The 21,484-nt window shown below is 39.1% G+C and overlaps 2 protein-coding genes across 16 annotated transcripts in view; one reads left to right on the plus strand and one right to left on the minus strand.

Moving 5' to 3' along the window:
- Positions 1-10,802, plus strand: part of Zc3h14 (zinc finger CCCH-type containing 14) — a 42,549-nt gene extending 31,747 nt beyond the window's left edge. For 5 of the 8 annotated variants that reach the window (XM_029540732.1, XM_029540733.1, XM_021202775.1 and 2 more), the window contains 5 exons: positions 6,650-6,770; positions 7,989-8,125; positions 8,392-8,480; positions 8,728-8,834; positions 9,639-9,902. In XM_029540732.1, coding sequence (XP_029396592.1) covers positions 6,650-6,770; positions 7,989-8,125; positions 8,392-8,480; positions 8,728-8,834; positions 9,639-9,645 — 461 coding nt within the window. In that variant the 3' untranslated portion in view covers positions 9,646-9,902. Of the gene's footprint in view, positions 1-2,286; positions 2,447-3,251; positions 3,485-6,649; positions 6,771-7,988; positions 8,126-8,391; positions 8,481-8,727; positions 8,835-9,638 lie in introns of all 8 variants that reach the window. The other 3 variants (XM_029540731.1, XM_029540730.1, XM_021202773.1) reach the window with 2 other exon arrangements.
- Positions 10,803-10,847: 45 nt separating this feature from the next.
- The window catches only part of Eml5 (EMAP like 5), a 114,225-nt gene continuing 103,588 nt past the window's right edge, over positions 10,848-21,484 (minus strand). For 3 of the 8 annotated variants that reach the window (XM_021201910.2, XM_021201909.2, XM_029540726.1), the window contains 8 exons: positions 20,032-20,146; positions 17,749-17,937; positions 17,432-17,604; positions 15,691-15,853; positions 15,032-15,135; positions 14,414-14,567; positions 13,729-13,829; positions 10,848-13,503 (listed from right to left, as the gene is read on the minus strand). In XM_021201910.2, coding sequence (XP_021057569.1) covers positions 13,467-13,503; positions 13,729-13,829; positions 14,414-14,567; positions 15,032-15,135; positions 15,691-15,853; positions 17,432-17,604; positions 17,749-17,937; positions 20,032-20,146 — 1,036 coding nt within the window. In that variant the 3' untranslated portion in view covers positions 10,848-13,466. Of the gene's footprint in view, positions 13,504-13,528; positions 13,830-14,413; positions 14,568-15,031; positions 15,136-15,690; positions 15,854-17,431; positions 17,605-17,748; positions 17,938-20,031; positions 20,147-21,484 lie in introns of those variants that run through there. The other 5 variants (XM_029540727.1, XM_029540724.1, XM_029540725.1 and 2 more) reach the window with 4 other exon arrangements.

Below are 21,484 nucleotides of genomic sequence, written 5' to 3' on the forward strand. Positions count from 1 at the left end.
AGTCAAACCCAGAGCTTGCGAATATGACTAGTTTTACTCTGGGATTCCCATCTTTGCATTCTGAAGTTGAAATTACATGTGGCTCACCACTCCCACCTGATGATTATTTGGGTTCTGGATATCCAAGCTGAGCAATCTCCCTGGCCTGAAACCTGGACTCATGATGTACATTTCCCTAAACTTGGGAGCCTGTGACAGTTGCATCCTGTGCTTTTCTCAGCCTTTAATCCTTTTGTTCTCACTGCCTTTCATTCTCCTTTTTCAGCCCTTCTCCTTGGCTGCTCCCTAAATGGCTAACTTTACCTGTGTTTTTCTGTCAGCATTACTTTTGTTTGTTCTGCTGAGGTATGAGCTAGGAAGAGCAGCTATACAACAAACTTTAGAGTGCCAGGAAGGGAATGCAGCATTCCTTAGACCAAGTTCTAGGCTCTGCTCTAGTTAGCTAGGTACTCAGTCATTGAAGGACTTGTGGAACATGGGAAGAAAACCAATGAGTCAGCTTTTTTTCTAGGGTGGGGTTTGGGGGGTGGGAGGCCAGGGCCATCCAGCAGCAGTAGATACAGTTAAAGTGTGTGTGTGTGTGTTCGTGTTCCAGTGCAAACTGTAAATTAGATTCGATGGCTTCAAAATAACCAGGAAGGGATATAAGCGCTGAGCGTTCCTAATACTTGTGCTCTTTTACCTCTCTTCTCACCAGATGTCAAACTGCAAATTTTTACCTTCTAAAGTATTTCAAACTAAATAATCTAAAATTGAAAAATTCCTATTGTTCCTCCTCCCTGGACTTTGTACTTCCCCCTCATCTCTTTCTTCCCCATTTTGCCTTCCCTGCCTGTGGTTGTACCCCCACCTCCACCCCACCCCCCGTAGAGCCCTGGTGGTTGATGGGAGTGTAAGCATGTACTTCTTTCTCGTTGTGTTGGAGGGTTGAAATTTTATTTTTATTAACTCATTTGAGACTAGGTCTTACTTTGTGGGCCTGGCTGACCTTGGACTCACTCTGTAGATCAGGATATCCTTGGATTCAAACATTTCTTGCCTCTGCCTCCTGAGTGCTGGGACTAAAGGTGTATATAACTACACCCAGCATGAGAGGAAGATATTTTAACTTTGTTTTTCTAGAAACCTGTTGATTGTGTTTCTTCCCTACTTAGGAATCTCTTACAATTTCTAAACCAGAATCCAAAATATTTAGATACATGATCCATCATTACATTTCTTCAGTCTTTCTTTACCCCGTCATACCATCCCATGCATCTTTTTAGCCATTCCACATTTCTCACCTTTTCTCAATGTTCTGTGAAGTCCCCTTCCTTGCTCCATGTGTTTTCTTTGCCTGCATTGGCTCTGACTCTCTGCTCTCCCCTTACTCATTCCTTTAATACTCATTTTACATATTCAACTTCAGCCAACATTTCTTTGACCTATCAGCTGGAGGAAGTACCTTGTGCTCTACCAACACCTCTTCATTTCCTTTCTGGGCTTTGCTGTTTTAGGATTGTATGTTTCTGATTTTCTTTTCCTTTATCTCTTTTCCTGGCACGGTAATTAGTTATTAGTTGCACAGTAAATAAATATTCAGTGAATTAATAGCCTGAATTTGGACTTTTTATTTGTTGGCTTTAAAAGAAACAGTTAACTTTTATCAGTTGATTGCATACTGATAGATTATCATACCCACTCTGAGCTCAGGTCTTGTTACATTTGTGAAGTAGACAGCCTGTAGGTGGCTGTAGATGATTTGAGCTTGTGGTGACTTTGAAGATTAGTGTGACACATTCATCTTAAAGTTCCCTTTCAAAATGGTTTTCTATGTTTACCTGGTTAGAAATTATGCTGAGTGAATTCTTAATAGGCAGTGTTTCCTTTAAATATTACTGTGAAAAATGAATAGCACTCATTTGGGAAAAGTAGTTGAACAGTTTTGAATCATAATTTTAGGAAACATTAAGATTTCTTAAATTCTTTCTGATTTTGGGGAAAAAAGTAACTTTTGTCCTTTTACTGTGTTTTTAATAGCCCAACAGATGTGATATAGGAAAACGCTTCTTTGCTATAGGCAAAGAAAGGCATTTGTAATGTACCATGTGAGGAAAGGACTATTTGAATTCTCTGAAGAGATGTTTGGAATAGAATTACAATCCTATCCCTTAGTAGAATTAGTTATGATTTTCCTTAAAAGTAATTATAATTATATAAAATATTGACATTCTTCTCACTTGTATGATTTTGAGAATAAAAGGTATATTCAGAAGTAAACATTTATGGCCAATTTTTTTGGCTCAGATTACTATGACATGGAATCCATGGTCCATGCAGACACAAGATCATTTATTCTGAAGAAGCCAAAGCTGTCTGAGGAAATAGTAGTGACACCAAACCAGGATTCGGGGATGAAGACTGCAGATGCCCTTCGGGTCCTTTCAGGACACCTTATGCAGACACGGTAGATGGTTTCTTTTTCTTGTGTAGCTACTGTGTGTGACTGTAGTGCAGGTTAGCTGTTAGTTCCCAGCGTCCCTGTTCCTGTAGCTCCCACTAGATGGTGCTCTCATTGACTCACTGGCTAGGTCAACAGTAGCTAGCCAAATTCAGCTCTCAAAAATTCAAATTCATCTTTCTTGTTCAGAAATCCACTAAATATAAATAAAAGCTGAGTATAATTTAACTCTGTTGATAAGGGGTGTAGTATTTTGTTTTGTTTTAAATGTATACCCAAGGAATTGAACTTTAAAAGCTGGGTAACCCAAATCAGGAAATCCTTCTGCAAGGTGTTAAGAGCTAAGGCTTTCATGGTTCCTTCGTGGTTCCTTCCTAAGAAAGCAGGCAGAGTGTTCAGCGAAGAAACATACAGATGATTCAAATCACATAAAAATAAAGCTGCTGCCAGATGCTCTGAGCATCCATTTTAAGTTCTTTGGTTTGGTTCGGTTTGGTTTTGGTTTAATTCCATGTTGATCCTATAAGGATCACATGGACAATGGAGAGACAAAGTTGAGAGGGTATTGTCACTATTAGTAAGTCCAGGCTAGAAGGTCACTGTGATGCTGCCGCAATTGCTGTCCATGGCCGTTGTGTATTAGGATTCCACTTATGCTGTATCAGGAAGTCATTCTAAGCCTATCTTAGTGAACCAAGTGCTTAGCAAAGGTACTCCTTTGTTACTACAGTTGTGCTGAAGAGGACTTTAGGAGGCTCAGCATTTTGTGTTTGTTTCCCTAATTCTATGGTATTTTTTATCTGTCTGGCAGAGATCTTGTACAACCAGATAAACCTGCAAGTCCCAAGTTTATAGTGACGCTGGATGGTGTCCCCAGCCCCCCAGGATACATGTCAGATCAAGAGGAGGAGATGTGCTTTGAAGGAATGAAACCCGTAAACCAAACTTCAGCCTCAAACAAGGGACTCAGAGGTCTCCTCCACCCACAGCAGTTGCATTTGATGAGCAGGCAGCTTGAGGACCCAGATGGTAGCTTTTCCAACGGTGTGTTGAGAGCTCAGACTTTGTCTTCTCAGCCCACTGTCATTGAGAACGGAGTCTTGGCCTGTGATATCTTGAGTGAATATTGTTTTGAGGCCTCACTTATATTTCTGTTCAGTAGCCTGTTTTCTTCTGTCATACAAAACCACCAGCTCAATTTCATACTCCCTCTGTGCTTGTTTCATGGGGTATTCTGTGATGCTAGTGATAAAATGAAGTCCAGTCAGTGTGATCTTAAATACCTTTTTATTATAATTGCTGAAGGATGAGCTATCATTCTTGATGCATTTACCAGCAACAATCTCTCATAGTTAACTTGAGAGAAAGATGGATTTTGATTTTGGTGTTTCCTTGGAAGGGATTTCTTACCTAATCTGGCAGGACACTTTTGAAGTATCAGAAAGACCTTATGTTGCCATTGATCCTGGATAGTACTCAGAGGAACTCAGTTCAGATGGTGCCTACCTTAGGAGCCTATTGTGTTTCCACTGCTCCTCACCTCACAGACACCAGTGCTGACATCACACCACTAGTCCTTTACCTTCATTTTTTTTCTTTTGATTTATATTTATGTGAGCATTTTGCCTGCATGTATGAATGTGCAGCAGTACATGCATGCCTGCTACTGTGTCAGATCCTCTGGAAATAGTTACATGCAGCTATGAGCTACCACAGGGGTGCTGGGAAATGAACTTGGGTCCTCTACAAGAGCAGCCAGTGCTCTTAGCCAGTGAGCGATCTCTCCAGCCCCCGCCAATACTTTTCATTCCTGATTTAGATTGACCACATCTTAAGCAGCAGAGTTAATAACTCTTAAAAATGAACAGATTCAAGTTAAAAAAACAGTAAATTTACAAGTGTTTCCCAAGTAATCATTTTCTTTGTAGAGATATAAAAAAAATACATTGATAAATTTTTCTTCATCCACTAAAAATATGGTAAACTAGAACAGATGAGTCTGTGAGCAAGGAACATTTGTAAGAGGCTATTCCTGCTTTAAGTCTATCCTGGGGGTATAGTCTTGGTGTGGAGTGAGTTGTAGTTGTGACCTCAGGTAAAGCAAAATCTGAAAGGTAAGAACTACAATAGGCAGTACCCGTTCCTTGACACTGCATGCTTGGTCTAACATTGGGAGGCTTGGTGTTCTGCTCTGTTGTCAATCTGGTAGCTTCGCACTTAGCTCTGTTAAGACCCATTTTCATTTAAAGGTGAGTTTCCATGCTTGGGCTTGTTGGTATATGGGAAGCAGCAGTGACTGGGTACCATGCCAGTCATGGGTTTGCCTATTTTGTGTGGCCATTGTGGATGAGTAGAGTGCTTCCTTTGCCACTGTGAACTCTTCAGTTAAGTGTGGGAATGAAGCTCTAGCAGTGAGAACATGCTGCTATTGAGACTCATACACATCCTGGAAGGTATGTCTTCACCTAATGCAAGCAGGGAGTTGAAGTTTCTCTTTGGGCTGATTATTTGGGTGGAGGTGTTTGAGGGTGCTAACCAACCGCACCATCTATGTTAACACACCTCCACTGAACATCATATGGCAGCATGTTACAGTTGCCTCTGGAAATTTATATTTGAAGTTTTATCATATATGAAGTAAAATGTCAGCATAGTAAAACAAGAGCCAAGACTTATATATAGTTTCATTTTTTTTATCACTAATAGAAAGTTGCCTTGTAACATATTTTACTATTATTATTATTATTATTATTTTGAGCAGCTACTTCATTTTTTCTGGCTGCATTGCTCTTTGGATCTAGTCTTCCTTTGTTCTAAGTCATCATGTCTTATATATGCAGCAGTGTGGGGCAGTTTCCTTTGTAGTGATGGGACAAAGCTCATCTAAAAGTGAGCGAGGTTCCCTTCCCAATGCTGTTGGATTTTCTTTAGAAATTCTTTTATATCTTATGTCTAAAATAAGTTACTTTCTGTTTTTGTTATTTTGTTGCATGGGAGAGCAAGCCCAGGGTCTTATGGATGCAGAGTAAGCATTTACTGCTGGACTGACTCCCAGTCCTGCTCTTTTTAAAGTAGTATAGAGGCCGGGCAGTGGTGGTGCACACCTTTAATCCCAGCACTTGGGGGGCAGAAGCAGATGGATTTCTGAGTTCGAGGCTAGCCTGGTCTACACAGAGTGAGTTCCAGGACAGCCAGGACTACACAGAGAAACCCTGTCTTGAAAAAACAAAACAAGACAAAAAAAAGTAGTATAGAAATTTGTATCAGGCGTATCATGGTCATTACTGAGGCTCTTGTCTGCACCACATGGTCCTCTTTGTGCCAAGTTTTCCTGTAGGGAGGGCAGACATTGGGTCACTAGAGCAAAAATATTGCCTTTTTTATATAATCTGATTCTGAATAAGGTGAGTTTCAGAGATGTAAGATTTTTGCTCAGATCTTACCTACCAGAGCTTGGACACACCCTGCTGCTGTATAGCCAAGTGAGAGTTGGCTTCATAAACAGTAAAACCTAACAGTGATGTCTCAGATCAGAAGGTAGTGGATTATGGCCTTCATGTATAAGTTTATTTGGCATCCTAAATTAGTTTCATATACACATCATAGGAAAAGTTAGAGGTCCCATTCTCCTGCCACAGTGAGGCTTATTTCCAGACTATCGTCCTAGTCTGTCTACTTCTGCCGCATAGCATCTTTCACTCAGCCAGACTTCAGACTAGCTGTTACAAGACCTTCTCTATTCTACCCCCATCCCCAAGCCCATAGGCAGTGTCATTTGCTGGCTCAGCTTATGTAAAGCTGTTTTTCCCTTAGATATCAAGGTGATTTTAGTGTCCAGACCTTTACTGACTATATATACTTCAATGACTTGGAATAATTTCTTATTTGGACACTTGTCATTTGGCTAGAATATGAAAATTATTCACATTCCTTATCAGCTTGTTTTCAGCTTCATTTTTATCTTTCACTTTTGTATTTCAGTTCTGAAGTGAGACTGAAATTTACTTACAGCTTTATGACAACTCTGGTCTTCTTTCTGCTAGCCTTTAGGTTCCATTACTAGGATTGGCCATATCGTTTGGTATTATTTTGCAAGGCTACAAACATTAAAGAATATGAAATTTTGAGATTGGGGTTTGGGGCAGATTTATTGCATAGACCTTGTACTGAAAGCCTAATGAACAAAATGATCTTAATTCCTCTTTGAAGCTGAGATGACTGACCTGAGTGTGGCACAGAAACCAGAAAAACTTTTGGAGCGCTGCAAGTACTGGCCTGCTTGTAAAAATGGGGATGAGTGTGTATACCATCATCCCATTTCACCTTGCAAGTGAGTAATAATATCCAATGGTTATTTCCATAGTAATCTCTACATCCTACAATCTCTCCTTGCACCTCTGTAGAGAGGTTTTATCAGTAGACACGATACTTGATACATATCATAACCATCCCTGGAGCTTTGTGTGTTTGGTACCTATGATCCTGAAATGTCTGGGTCCCTTGCTACATCAAGTGTAACTATACAGTTAGTATATATTTGTTCACAGATATCTATTTTATTTAGATTGGGAATAAATTGAGTTATGTGAGTAATGAAAAAAATATTCTAGATGTGGATTAGTTTTCCTTACCAACTGTTTGATTTAATGCATTTTGTTTTGTTGGCCCTATGACTGGACTGTGTCCATGTTTTCACTGTAAGTACATGTAGTAGCATAATTCAGTATGTAAAGACTAAGTATGAATCTTACAGTACAGTGCCTTTATCATGAAATGTGCTCACTGATTTAAAATTTACTTAAGAGAGATGGGTCACACTGGTTAAGATCACTGTCTGCTTTTCCAGGGGACTGAGGTACAATTCCCATTACCCACATCACAGCTCATACAGTTGTCTGACTCCAATTCCAGGGAATCTGACATCCTGACACAGACTTACATGTAGACAAAATATCAATGCACATAAAAATTTTAAAAAATTATAAAAGGAAAAGAAGTGAAATCTAGGTTTTGACATTCTGTTAAAGTAGAATGACTCAAAATCTATTTTATAGTGTCTTGCCTTGAACTGTATCATAATCGACTTCCTCCAGATCTGAAATACACTTGTGTTGTTTTGGTATTTAGTATCATTTAACAAAGTACTAGCTGCCCCTGACCTACTCCTCATCCCCACCACAGAGTATTGAAGCCAGAGCTTCCTGTCTATCAGGGAAGTACTCCATGGAGCAATGTTCCTAGTCCATTATTACTGTTTGTGTATGTGAGACAGGAAGACTAGATGTCACATGTGTGCAGCTGCCTCCAGAGGCCAGAAGAGGGCATTGAATCCCCAAAGTACAGGCAGTAGCAGCCACCCAGTGTTGGTTCTGGGACCTGAACTCAGGTCTTCTAGAAGAGCAGCAGGTGCTCGTAAAACCTGAGCTATCTTTCCAGCTGTGCATGGTGTTTGTGAAGTCCCTCTAAAAAGAAAAAAAAATAAAACCAAAACCAACCAAAACCCTAGTCATTGAGATATTAAATATAAATAATTGTTTTTGTTTTATAGAGCCTTTCCCAACTGTAAATTTGCTGAGAAATGTTTGTTTGTGCATCCAAATTGTAAATATGACACAAAGTGTACTAAAGCAGATTGTCCCTTCACTCACATGAGTAGAAGAGCCCCGATACTGACTCCAAAACCAGGTTAGTAACTTTGTGCAATGATAGTTGTGTCAAAAAGTAGAAAATGACATTTTCTGGCTCTAAGTGATAGGAAACAACAAAAGAATAGTTTTAGAAATGATTTTAGTATTTAAAGAACACATCTGCCTTTCTTACAGAACTCTGCTATATTTTATCTTGACTGATAAAACTTGTTCTAAATTAAACAATTCTAACCTTACCTGTAGACTGCATTAAAAGATGATGTTGCCAAAATAGATTTGAGCATTGTTCATTCTGATTGCCAGTGTCGTCACCAGCACCGTCTTCTAATGGCCAGCTCTGCCGTTACTTCCCTGCTTGTAAGAAAATGGAATGTCCCTTCTACCACCCAAAAGTAAGAACTTTTATTTTCTAAAAAATGGTTTTAGTGGTAATCTCTCATTCTGAAGTTTGGGTTTCTTTTTTGTGCACGTTTTATTTTAAATTATGTGTATGTCAGGCTTTGTTTGTATTTTCTAAGGTTTTCAGTGGTGTTACTGTAGAGCGTTGGTGTTAGAGTGAGGTGCTCACCCTCATCTCACATGCGCAGTTTCTGTATTAGCTTGAAGATTTTAAGTTTTGCTCCTCTCGTTTCTGTTCAGCACTGTAGGTTTAATACTCAGTGTACAAGACCTGACTGCACATTTTATCATCCCACCATTACTGTGCCACCAAGACATGCCTTGAAATGGATTCGACCTCAAACCAGGTGAGGATTTAAATTTTTAAAACTCTGATGTCACTTAGAATTACATCTTACTGTCTACGTTCTTCAGTTGTATAAGCACATAAATCTGAGGGACATTGAATTTTATTTCTTCCCCTGTTCCTTTAAAATTTATTTTAAAAGAATTCCTTAGCAAAAATGATTTACTACACGAACCAAATTTATCCAGTGATGACTTTTTTTTTAGTCTACATCATCTCCAGATGGGTTCTGTTTTTGTGGCGCTAATTATTGAATCCAGAGTCTAATGCGTACTAGGCAGCCAGTGAGTTCCACCCTTCAGCCTTTCTAAAACTTGTGAGCATACACAGTAAAGATGCAACACCAAGGCCAGCATATGGTCTGTGTGGATATTCTACACACTGAGCAGCAGTCTCAGGGTAGGGCTGCTTGGTCTCTAAAGTGCTTATTACCTCACAAGCTTGACAATCTGAAATTTGATTCCCAAAATCCATGTAAAAATGTGGGACATCTTAGTATGTAGAGCTGGGAAGGCGGTCCAGCCTACTTGATGGGTTCCAGGCCATTGAGAGTCCCTAAATTTGAAGGGGTGTAGGTAGTGTGACATTTGAGGTTGACCTCTGGGTTCCACATGTGTGCTCACACATACATTAAAAAAAATAAAAGGAATCCCAAGTCAGTTTCCTTAGACTGAAGTTTCATAATATTTACTGTGGCCTAGAAGTTAAATTGCATAATTGAATTATTTAAAGACAAAACTTCTTAGCTAATGTATATGGTATTTATATGCAAAGCAGTTAATTTATAAATTTTGGTTTTATTCAGTGAGTGATGCCCTAGTCCTACCTGGCAGAAGATCCTGCAGTTTGAAAGCTTCCGTCTTCTGATGAGAGATGTTCTACAGAACTTGTCACATCTTTGAAATTTAGAATATATTGCTTTCATAATATGAATTTTACAAGTGTCTAATTTTTCAAGTTTGTAAGTTTATTAAGTGGTTTCAACATTTTTTGTTTGTTCATTTTGTCTATGAAAAAGACAGTTTAAAGAAAAGCCAAATTCTATTAAAACATTTGCGGCATGTTTGTACATTGCTGTTTAATACCATTTTTGGTAATGGTACTTGCAGCTTAGGGCTGTAGTGCTGTGGGAAGGCCAGTGTCCTCAGCAGAAGTACTTTTTACTTTTCCCAAAGGCAATGCAGTGTCTTAACCCAGTGTGGTAACGGTGGCCAGACTTTGAAACTGAGGCAGCTTTGGAACAACTAGTTTAAATTTCTTTTTTTAATGTCTAAATCAATTTGCTCTGAGAAGCATAACACAGACTTTTATTTTGAGTGCTGCTTTGGTAGAGTGGACTGAGGTCCCGTGCCTTTCTGAAAGTCAGTAGAGACATGGTCATAAAGGGTAAACATAGTTGGAATGACAATGCAAAAATATATGGACAGGTCTTTGAAATGCTCCCATTTACTATTAGCTTATCATTTTTAAGTAATTTTGGAGGGACTACATTATCACAAAATTATACAAAAATTTTTACAGGCATATGTACAGAAAGTATCAGAAAACAGACTTTGAACTCACAAGAATATAAATATACGTATATATTCCCATATTCTGAAAAATATTGTCAGAAATAACTCCACAGAAAATATACTTATGTTATTACTAAAGATCATTCTTGAAATGTAGAAGTTGAGATTTAAGTGGTATATTTTAAATGACAGAACTATATTGCAGAGATAGGAAGGGTAAACTTCACAATAGAATGAAACCTGGCCTACTGTACTATGGAGTTTTATGTGTGGTTTTGAAACTGTTAAGGCAAGATGTGTCATATGTTTTAGAGTTAAATAACAGACAACTGATTTCAAAAACTTGTTTTAAAAATTAAAGTGTAAAAGGTGTTTAGCAAAGGGGATAATAAAAGCTCAAACATTTTGAGGACCAAATTTAACTGTTAAGATACAATAAAGTCACATCTATAAAAGTCTGTGTTTAATAATGTGAAGCCAGCCTTCTACTGTGATCATTGCCTTTCCATTGAAAGATAAAAGCATTAGCTAGTTATTCAACCATTTGATAAGCTGGCCTTGACCATGCTAACCCTAGAGGGTAAAGGTCAGAAACAGCAAAAGAACAAAGGAGACAAGGGCTTAAAGCTGCCTGCTGCACAGGTTCATATGAAATGGCAATTCTTCATTCAGTTAGTACACTGAATTTAAGGTGTTCATTCTAGCTGTGCTTCTCAGCTAAAGCATTTTGTTTAAAGTCATGAGAATTTCTGGAACTAAGCCTTTAATTACCACTTTATAAAAAATAAGTGTAGATGTCTTCTCATAATTGTCTAGTAAAGGACCAGAAACAGGGAACAAGGAAGGACTTAGATGGTTTAGTTTTTTTATAAGGAAATGACATGTGACAATCTAATTGTCTTCTGTTATTGAACAGTGACTAGAAACACATTTTAAAAGGTTTGTTTTTTTCATGTATTGCAGGCTGGCCTCAAATTAACTAGGTAGCTAAGAATGATTTTGGATTTTTGATTCAGTGTTTGCACCTGGGATTGTAGGCATGCCTCACTTATATGTAGTGCTAGAGGTTGAATCCAGGGCTTTACAAATACAAGGTAAGCACTGAGCTGTATGTGCCCTAGCCCTACATTTAAATGGGTTATTGTTTAATCCTACAAGTTATAGACAAGCTTACTCTAACCCTAAAGCAATTACTGACTACATGTTTTAAATGAAACACTCGTAAGGAGTCACCCAGAGAAGAAGTAGGCATGATGGCTGGTAATGCAGAGCACTGGAATGGACTGTGTGCTTTGGCATGCATTTACATAGGAAACAAGTGAGACCACAGTAGCTAGTGGTAGTCTTGGACTATTAATTCATACACTGCAGACACACACCATAATTTTCTGGGTTTAAAAACTAAAGGGCAGGTTCTCTGATTCATTATCTTTTTCAGTTAGTGGCCATATGATGACTATTTAAAAGTTAGCCTGACCCGTCTTTAGTCACAGAACTGACCATTGCAGTGACAAAGACTTGACTTACCAGGCTGGCCACTCTGAAGGACAAAAATAGTGGAAGCAGTTCTTACTTTATCGTTTACTTGCTTAACATTACAGACTTTTACAGAATGAAAAATATTCTGTAAGCAAAAGCTGGCAAACTGTCCAGAGGGGGGAAAAACCTTAGAACTATATACCATGCTTAAATTTGAAGTATTTTCCTTTTTATAGGAATTCTTTAATTTATTGCCTAACATTTCATGTAATACCAGTGCATTCTAAAACCTGGTCCAGTTTAAACGGACCATTCATTATGAGCATTATCTTAGGCTTTAAGTTTCTTACAATCTCCTCATCAGCTTTAGAACCGACCATGCTCCAAGCATTGCTGAGATAAAACTTGTTTGATGCGATGTGTTCATTTCTGGTTTTTAATAGTCACAATATTTTTAGCCATAGAAAACATATCAAACCACACAGGGTTCCAGAAGCCTGAGGGGTGGAGTCTAATGCTACAACAATAACTCACACAGTAAAACAAAAGTGGAAACAACCAATAGAGCATCCTCAGTGTCTTCACACGTAGAAAAATAAATTTTTATGCAGCAGTCTACTGGACTTTTCATCTTGAGGAAACTTTAGTGAGGCTAAACAGCAAAGTCTTAGGAAGTCCCAGTCTTTGGCAGCATCAACGTGGAAAGACTCTGACTGAGTTCTTCAGATGAACCTGGAGTCAGTCATTTTGGAAAAGAGCCTTGTAGAGTGGCATACATCTAATTAAATTATTTTTCTCAATACAAAACTATAAAATTTTATGCTCAGTGTTATTAATATATGAATTTAATGCTTTTGTTTACACAATAAACAAATGTTTATTAGTTAGATCATACTTTTAAATATGCAGTATTTTCTTTCAGTTAAGTGCTCTTGCTATCACAGAACCTCAAGAAAACTTGGAAATGAAGTTCACTGTATCACTTTCCTATTAATGAGGCCATAATTGTGATTGATAATTTTATAGAGATGGCTTCTAAACACAGCTCAAAATGAAAATATAGTAGTTATATACTGCTGATTTTGGATCTGTTCCTTAATCCAGGCTGTAAAGTGTCCTTTGCAGAGGGTACTTTATTAATGAATAGGAAACATTTACCAGGAAAGCTTATTTAAGTTCCCTTAAGAAAAATCTTTGCATTTTGAAAACAGATTAGGGTAATGGTTGGTTATTCCTTTCCTTGTATGAGGGTGAAATATTTCATCAAACAAACCTTAGGAGAGACGTTAGAATGAGATTAAGTTCGTTTTGTTTTTGTTTTAAGACTGCTATACCCTAAAAATCTCCTAGGCAAGTCTGCCAAAATTCCACACTCCTCAATCAGAGGAGGAGGTTGGCTTTTACCAAATACTCAGTCATTTCTTGCAATGTAATTATCTGGCAGTGTGTGTGGACTATGGGTTGGTACATACAGCAAGCGTTTTAAACACTGTCTGCTGCTGTGTGGATGATTCTGCACATCCCTCCCTGTCACAGTCTTCAGTTAGCACCACTTGACCATGCAGTTTGGTTTTGGTTTTTCCAACGTGGAACTGGTCTCTTGAGGTGAGATTTGTTTAGTCTTCTCAGCATCATACCTTTCAGTGAGGCATGTGTACACATTTCCAGACAAACAAACTGCAATCAGAAAAAAAGTGACAAGTTTTATCACATTCTAGATTTTCAGAAGCGTTTGCTAACTACAATAACTCCTTTTGGTGTGTTTGTATGAGGTTAATGGCTTTGAAGTTATTAGTTATCTTCTAATAAATGCTGGCTGTGTTCATTGCTACATCTATATAGTTACCAAGTCTTCACTAGTGACAGGTAATCATGCTCTTCCTGGGCTGACCAAGCACTGACCTGCAGTCATCGCCTCCAGCACTGACAACATGTCGATCACCACTGGTAAATCGAATATTTGTCACATGAGGGGAATGACCCAAGAACCTCTTGTGCTTTGCCTAAAATGGAAACAAAGCTCCCTCAGCAGTGATCTACACAAAGGTTCCAATAACCGTACTTCATCACTAGAGCAAGGATTATTGTAAAGTTTACAGGTCTGCATACAACAAACTAGGTCATTTAGGCAGTCATCTTTTCTTTCTGAAGAATTGGGGGGAGGGTTGGAATCTGTTATTATTATAGATTTGATTCATAAAAGCTCATCCGGACTTCCTATGAGTTTCCAAAGACTATGGGGATGGTTTGGGGTTTTTGTTTTTTTTGTTTTTTTTTTTTCTTTTTTTTTGAGACAAAACATAGGTTATCCTTGAATTTAGAAATCTACCTGCCTGCCTCTGCCCCTCTGCCTCACGTCTGCTGTGCTGGAATCAAAGGTGGATACCACCACACCTAGCCTGACAGACCTGTCACTAGTACATATTACTTTGGCTGTTGAGGAAGTTTGAGGAAACTCTTATAAATAACAATTCCAGCATTTTCATGTTAGAACCACAATGTTCTAAACTATGTGGGGGTGGGGAGGGAGGGAGGTGGACTCATCTAAGATTCAACTAAAGTAATACAAAATGCTACACAGACTTACAAATTTTTCTGGGCATGGAAAGTCATATAATTTAACCATGCCAAAGTCATCTCCTGTCACAAGGCTGATTCCTGAGTGAGACACACAGGCACAGGTGACATCCGCCTTCTCAGCATGTCTGGACCAGATTCCCATAACTTCATCTCCTAGAATACTAGATAGAGGGAAAGCAAATGTACCACAGATAGTTGTTTTTAAGAACTTGTTGAGCCATAGAAACTGATAAAGTGTAGAGTTGAGTCAGAAAGGGTTTCAGAATCAGCATGCCATTAAGAATTCAAGATAGGATAACAAACTCATGTATTTCCTTGTAAAATAAATTCAAATATAGAACTTTCCTACATTGGTTTTGTTTTGTATTTTGAGATGGTCTTGGATATACCATATATCCTTGGGTAGCCTCAATTTCACTATGTAAAAGAAGCCTGCTAGAACCCAAAAGAATTCCCTCTGCCTCTCATATGCTAGGACAAGAATTGAGCCACAATGCCTAAGGCTGTTTTCCTGCTTTCTGTTCAAACATGTGGCCTGTTTGTGCTAGAAAAGCACTCTACTACTGAGCCTCCTCTCTAGCCCACATTTTCCAACTTTCTAACAAACCTCAAGTTACTTGTTTACCTAGTCCAGGTAGCCCATGTGATCCTGTCAATGGCAGCATGATCCACAAGGTGTTTTCCTGAAGGCACTTCATAGACATGCCGTTTATAGCAGCCACTAGAAACCTGTTCTCAAAATGAGAGGAAAAATTTATTAGACAAAGGCAAATCCATTACCAGCAGACACAGTTGTATGTGTCATCATGAGGATGCAAAACCCACAGTAAAACAGGAAAGGAGAGGCAGGTGAGAATAGCAGGTGCAGAATGAGCAGATGCCAAGGTCTAATGCACAATAATAAAGACTAGTTAGTATTTGGGACTCCTACTGAATGATGAGATCCACTTGCACAAAGTCTTTTTTTTTTTTTTTTTTTTTTGAGATAGGGTTTCTCTATATAGCCCTGGCTGTGGCCTCGAACTCAGAAACGCCTGCCTCTGCCTCCCGAATGCTGGAATTAAAGGCGTGCACCACTACGCCCGGCTACAAAGTCTTTTTCAAATGGGCATAATTATATACATAATCTGTAATATGTATATACATAAGTAGTAAAGTTTATTTTCACAAAGAAGGGGATACAGAAAACATAACAGATCTAAGGAGATGAGGTGCTGTAGTGCCAGGGCCTTCAGTGCATTCACTAAGGAAATATACACACTGGATGCAGTACTGGTGTCCTACCTGGAGATGTCTGCTATCTGCAGAGAAGTCCATCTGAATAACAAAGCTTGGAATGTCTTTGCAGTAGCTGATTCTGTTAAGTGTGGGACCCAATGTCAGGTCATAAAAGTCCACTGAGTTCTCACTAGAACCCACCGCCAAATACCGGGAATCTGGGCTAAATCTGAACACGTTAAAAAAAAAAAAAAAAATGTCAGGTCCCATGTAGTCATTTACCTGTTTTTAAGATCAGAGACTTACCCTAACAACTAAAAATCAATTTATGTTTGATAGAACTTTGTTACCTAGAATATAATTGATCAAGCATGCAGATTTTATTTGCCTATTAACATTTTAGTAAAGGCTTTTACATTATATATTAAATATTTCTTCCAATTCTAAGTTTAAAATAACTTGTTTTGATTTCTTTTTGTTATTTTGAGAGTTTCTCTGTGTAATACTTCCTGACTGTCCTGGAACTTGTTTTATAGGCCATGCTAACCTCAAAATTAGAGATCCACCTGTCTCTGCTTCCCAAGTGCAAGGATTAAAGAAAGGTATGCACCACCATGACTAGCTTCAAAATAACTGTAAAAATTAACATTCCAGAATTGCTAAGGTAATATACTTCATAAGACAGAAAAATGTCTTAAAATCAAAACAGCCAGATTAGATCGCTCAGGTTGTTAGGGTGGAATGACAACTTCAAGCTGGAAGAGTATTTGTTAAAATATAAATGTTCTCCCCTATCAGTCATGAGAAGCAGTAGGGGACAAACTCAGTCTTTAAAATGTCCCACGGGTCCTGTTGAGAATAGAGACATTGTAAGGGCAAAGGGAAATCAGTTAAAAGTTTTACATGCTTAAGTTCCTAAGATTTATTTTATAGGAGGACTTTATAGCTGAAAAGACCCATTTTTGAGAGACCTGGACTCAATAACCTTACTAATTTGCACAGTGTTTTGATAGGGTAGCTACTATGGAAATTAGTTTAAGCACTAAGAAACAAAGGATCAAGAAAGGGTTAAAGGCCACAGAGACCATGCAGTACATATGAAGCCTGACAACATGAGTTCAGTCCCTGGGGCATAATGTGGTAAAGAGAGAGAACCAACTTCTCCAAGTTATCCTCTGACTTTAACTTGTGCACCCTGTGGTATGTGCATACCTTAAATGTACATCGTATGTATATACATGCACACACACAATAAATGTAACCTTTCAAAGAAGGCTTGGTTAATTTGAATTCTGGGAAGTAGATATTCAGTGAGTACTGGCTAAAGGAGTGAACCAGGAATGCAGATTCAGGGAAGGCGAGTAAAAGGCAGTCAGGAGAAGCCAATGGGGAGGAAGGCCACAGTTGATCTGTGAACCCTTGCTGAGATTAAGCAAGATTAATTAAACCTTGGTTTTCAGACTTCTTAATGGCTGCTGGATCTCTTGAATCAAACAGCACAAAATAGTTCTCAGCACAACGAGTTTACTACACATGTCTAGTATAGTGAGGCTCATTGGGATTTTTAATTTAGCAAGGAGAATATATAGTCACACCAGCATGCAACTGATACATAGGCACAGGGTATATAGCTCAAGAAATAGAGCATTTGCATCAAAGGCATGAAGCCATAGGTATGATTTCCCCCATATGACAAAAATAAGGTATTAGCCTGTCAGGACTAATCTGGATGTATGGGCAAGTTTTGTAATGTTCATAGTGGTCATTGTAAAAATCAACTAGAAAATCTATTCATCTGTTGACTAACCTGATATCATGGATTGCACATCGCCTGTCTCTCTTCTTTCCCCATATTTTTAGAGAACTCACAAGTAATATAATAAATTCTCCATTTTTCATTCCAATAGCCACCATGTCCCCTTCGGGGCTGTAACACACTGTCCGAGCAGCGTGTCCCAAATTCACTTTGTTTAGCATCTTCTGTATAAGAAGCAAGAGTCACAGGAAACAATTACAATCGAAATCAATCTCCCCAAACCTCCAAATAATACCAAGTTGAAGCTAGCAGTTGAGTATTTCCACTTCTTAAAAACTATAACCTCTCATTAAAGTGTTTGTACCTACTTTATCAGCAATATCCCAGAGTCTCACTGTCCCATCTTCAGCAGCAGAAAGGAAGAAATCTCTGGAAGGATGTGTTGCTAGTCCCCAGATTGGCCCATCCACATGGCCATTAACTAAAATGTTACATGCTGCATTTTTCTCTCCAACTTCAATTATTTCTGAATTCCTTGTCCCAACTAGAATCTTGCCCTGAAATACAAAGGGACCAATACACTTAATTCGATACAACAGTTACATGCTTTGAGCTAATCTAGTTGTAAAGCAAGCATTAGTTCATGCGAACATTTCTATTCCTAGGGCCACACAACTGCAACATTGCTGGGTTACTACATGGTGTAGTCATTGCTAGAGACTACTATGATGCCCTTCCACACTTCAGTATCAGAGTTTTGGCTTTGACTATGACAACTTTGTGACCTCCAGAATGGAAATTAAGTGCACGGAGACACAGGGAGAAAGAACTGGAATTCATCTTTTAGTTAAGTTAGTGAGTTGCTAGGTGTGGTGCCATCCACCCATAATACGAAACCCCGGAAGGCTGAGGAGGGATGATTGCAAATTCCAGGCCAGCGGGGGCTACAGCAGGACTTGTCTCAATAGTAGAAAGTTTAAAGTAAACGTAACTAGGCTTTAAGTATACTGACAGGACAGCACATGCATGTGATTTATAGACATGCAGTGCAAGTGCATGACAGTCTTTATAGAGATGTATGAGGTTTTGTTGCTTTTAAGGGATGCAGAATAGGGGAAATTAAGGAACACTGAAAGGAAAAGTCCTAGGGCATCTGATTTTTTTTCCTTAACTGCAAATCAGGAATTGGATGCACTTAAAAACAAAACAAACCTCTGCCCCAATTCATGAGGAAGACTTCTCTCCTCTCCTCCCCGTCCTTATATTTATTTTCATTTGGGTGAGGGGAGAGGTTGAAACAGGGTTTCTATGTTCCCCTGGCTGTCCTGGAATTCACTCTAGCTCAGGCTGACATCAGACTCAGAGATCTGCCTGCCTCTGCCTCCTGAGTGCTGGGATTCAAAGTGGTGCCCAGCTTCTAAGACTTTCTAAAAAACAATAATCCTTTTCTGAGAGACAGCTGAACAGCTGAGTATGGAGTGCACATCTTTAATCCCAGCACCCAGGAAGCTAAGGCAAGATGAAAGTGGGTTCTCTTTGAGTTTAATCTCTTCAGTATTCATCCCTCACCCACTAACATAAACAATGCCTCTCACAGTCACTTTTAAAATGTAGGATAAATAAACTATGTCATTTTAAAACCTTTAAATTTTTAATTTTAAAACTGCTTAGGGAGTAGGTGGGTAGGGGAGCAGGACTTTTGGGACAGCATTTGAAATGTAAATGAAGGAAATATCTAATAAAAAATTGAAAAAAAAAAACTGCTTAAGCTGCTAGAGAGATGGTTGAGCACTTTAGAGCAGTTGCTGCTCTTACAGAGGACCACAGCTCACAACCAGACATTTCCTGCATTGCACCTCAAGCTCCTGGTCATACATGAATGGGGATCTCTAAGGAAAGAATTCCTCAGACTAAGCCAGTAGCACCATGGAAATCTGCTGTTGCTGGAGATACATGGAAAGAGCTGCTCTTAAATTTTTTTTTTTTTCCTTTTTGGTTTTTTTCAAGACAGGGTTTCTCTGTGTAGCCCTGGCTGTCCTGAAACTCACTTTGTAGACCAGGCTGGCCTCAAACTCAGAAATCCGCCTGCCTCTGCCTCCCGAGTGCTGGGATTAAAGGTGTGAGCCACCACGCCGGGCTAGAGCTGCTCTAATTAAAAGTGAGTAATTTAAAAAAAAAAAAAAAAAAAAAAAGGCTGTGGGACTCAGATGCCTGCCATTGAATCCCCTTGTCCTAACTGGACTATTTTGTTGGGCCTCAGTGGAAGAGGATGTGCTTAGACCTATGGCAGTTGTATGTCCAGGGCACCCAAGGGGCTTTCCCTTTTCTGAGGAAAAGCGGAGCAGGTACTGAGGGTAAGGATTTGTAGAGGTGGGACTGGGAGGAGAGGAGGGATGGGGAGAAGGTCAGGGTGTAAAGTGAGTAAATAGTCAATAGCGAGGACTGTCAACCCTATCTTACCATGGTTCAACCAGCAGATTCAAGACAATACAGAGGTTTTAAGTACTGTTTAGACACAAGTTTTCTGTATCAGTGAACAGCAAATAGCAGTACCACTATGTATCACTAAGTATTGCTTATTAAGCAAAGCGCAGGGATCACAGCTGCTCTCTATTTTCTGCTGCATCACACTGGCTCAAGGAACACCTTACTTTGCCTCTGCACACAGACCGAACACAATCTGTGACTTGTCCTGTCTCAAGCCTGAAGGCCCGGCAACGCCTCAGTTCCTGATCCCACAGTTTAACTGCGCCTCCTTCCTTTGACCTAGGTATATAAAAACAAAACCCAAGTAAGTATTTATAATTGACTAGTACAATAATTTTTATTATAAACACTTAGTTGTCAGGAGTATTTTAAATACCTTATTTATAACTTTCAGTATTCTAAATTTTCAGGGAATTTACAGATACATACTGTATTTCAATCAATCTATATATATATGTATATATCTTCAGTTAATTTTATTTTGTGAAATAAAATTTTCTTCTGACACAAACATAATTTTATTTGGCCCATGATATATCACAATACACTTTTCATTATAGCTCTCCACTAAGAAAATCCGCATTTTAAAAATAATTGTGTGCATGTGTACATACCATGGGGTGATATGGAGGTCAGAGGACAACTCTGGAATCTGTTGTCCCCTTTTACCTCTTCATGTGGGGATTAAACTCGTCCCCAGGAATGCATGGTAAACATCTAAACCCACTAAGCTATCATACCAGCCCAACAAAACCATTTTTAACATTAGAAAAATAACTAAAATACAAAGCAAAAAGAGGATTATAGATGCTGTGCCACAGAATTTACCTTTAAGGGCCAAAAGGACATCACACTTCTACAATCACTAAGATCCGCTGCTGAGAGTGTAGCAGGCAGTTAGTGAGTGGAGGTGCGGAATGAGGCTGTGTGCAGTGGGAGACACTTGGCTCTTGAGTACTAAAGAAAGGGTGAAGTAGAGCGACTCACAGAGTTTCTCTCGAAAGAACTGAAAAATAATTCAGTTTGCTGTAGTTGGAGAGAACAGCTTCCTATGAAGGAAACCGCCTCCTGCTCAGTAGAGAACTGGGCTCCGACCTGCGGGAGAGACTGCACTTCACAGTTGCTGTGTCATTTCTACTCTGCAGGTGACTACACTGGTAGCAAATGGATTTTATCTTTTTCGAGGAAGGAGCACAGGGTCTGAGGCAGTCACACTATGTGACTGTGGCACCATTTGTGTAGACGGGCTGGCCTAGAACTCACAGAGATCGCCTGCCACTGCTTCCTAGGTGCACCGCCACACCCAGCCTTAATTTGACTTTTGACAGATTTTTAAATTATGTGCACACATGTCTGTGTGTGTGTGTGTGTGTGGGGGGTCTGTGCATGTATGAGTGTAGGTGCCCTCTGAGTTATAGGCAGTTCTGAGCTGCCAACCTGAGTGCTGGGAACTGAACTCAGGTCCTCTTCAAGAGGAGTCCATGCTAATAACTGCTGAGCTATCTCTCCAGACTCTCAATTCCTTTCCTTTCCTTTCCTTTCCTTTCCTTTCCTTTCCTTTCCTTTCCTTTCCTTTCCTTTCCTTTCCTTTCCTTTCCTTTCCTTTCCTTTCCTTTC

This window comes from Mus pahari, chromosome 7 (genome assembly GCF_900095145.1).
Source record: "Mus pahari chromosome 7, PAHARI_EIJ_v1.1, whole genome shotgun sequence".
In the NCBI taxonomy this organism is placed as follows: Eukaryota; Metazoa; Chordata; class Mammalia; order Rodentia; family Muridae; genus Mus; species Mus pahari.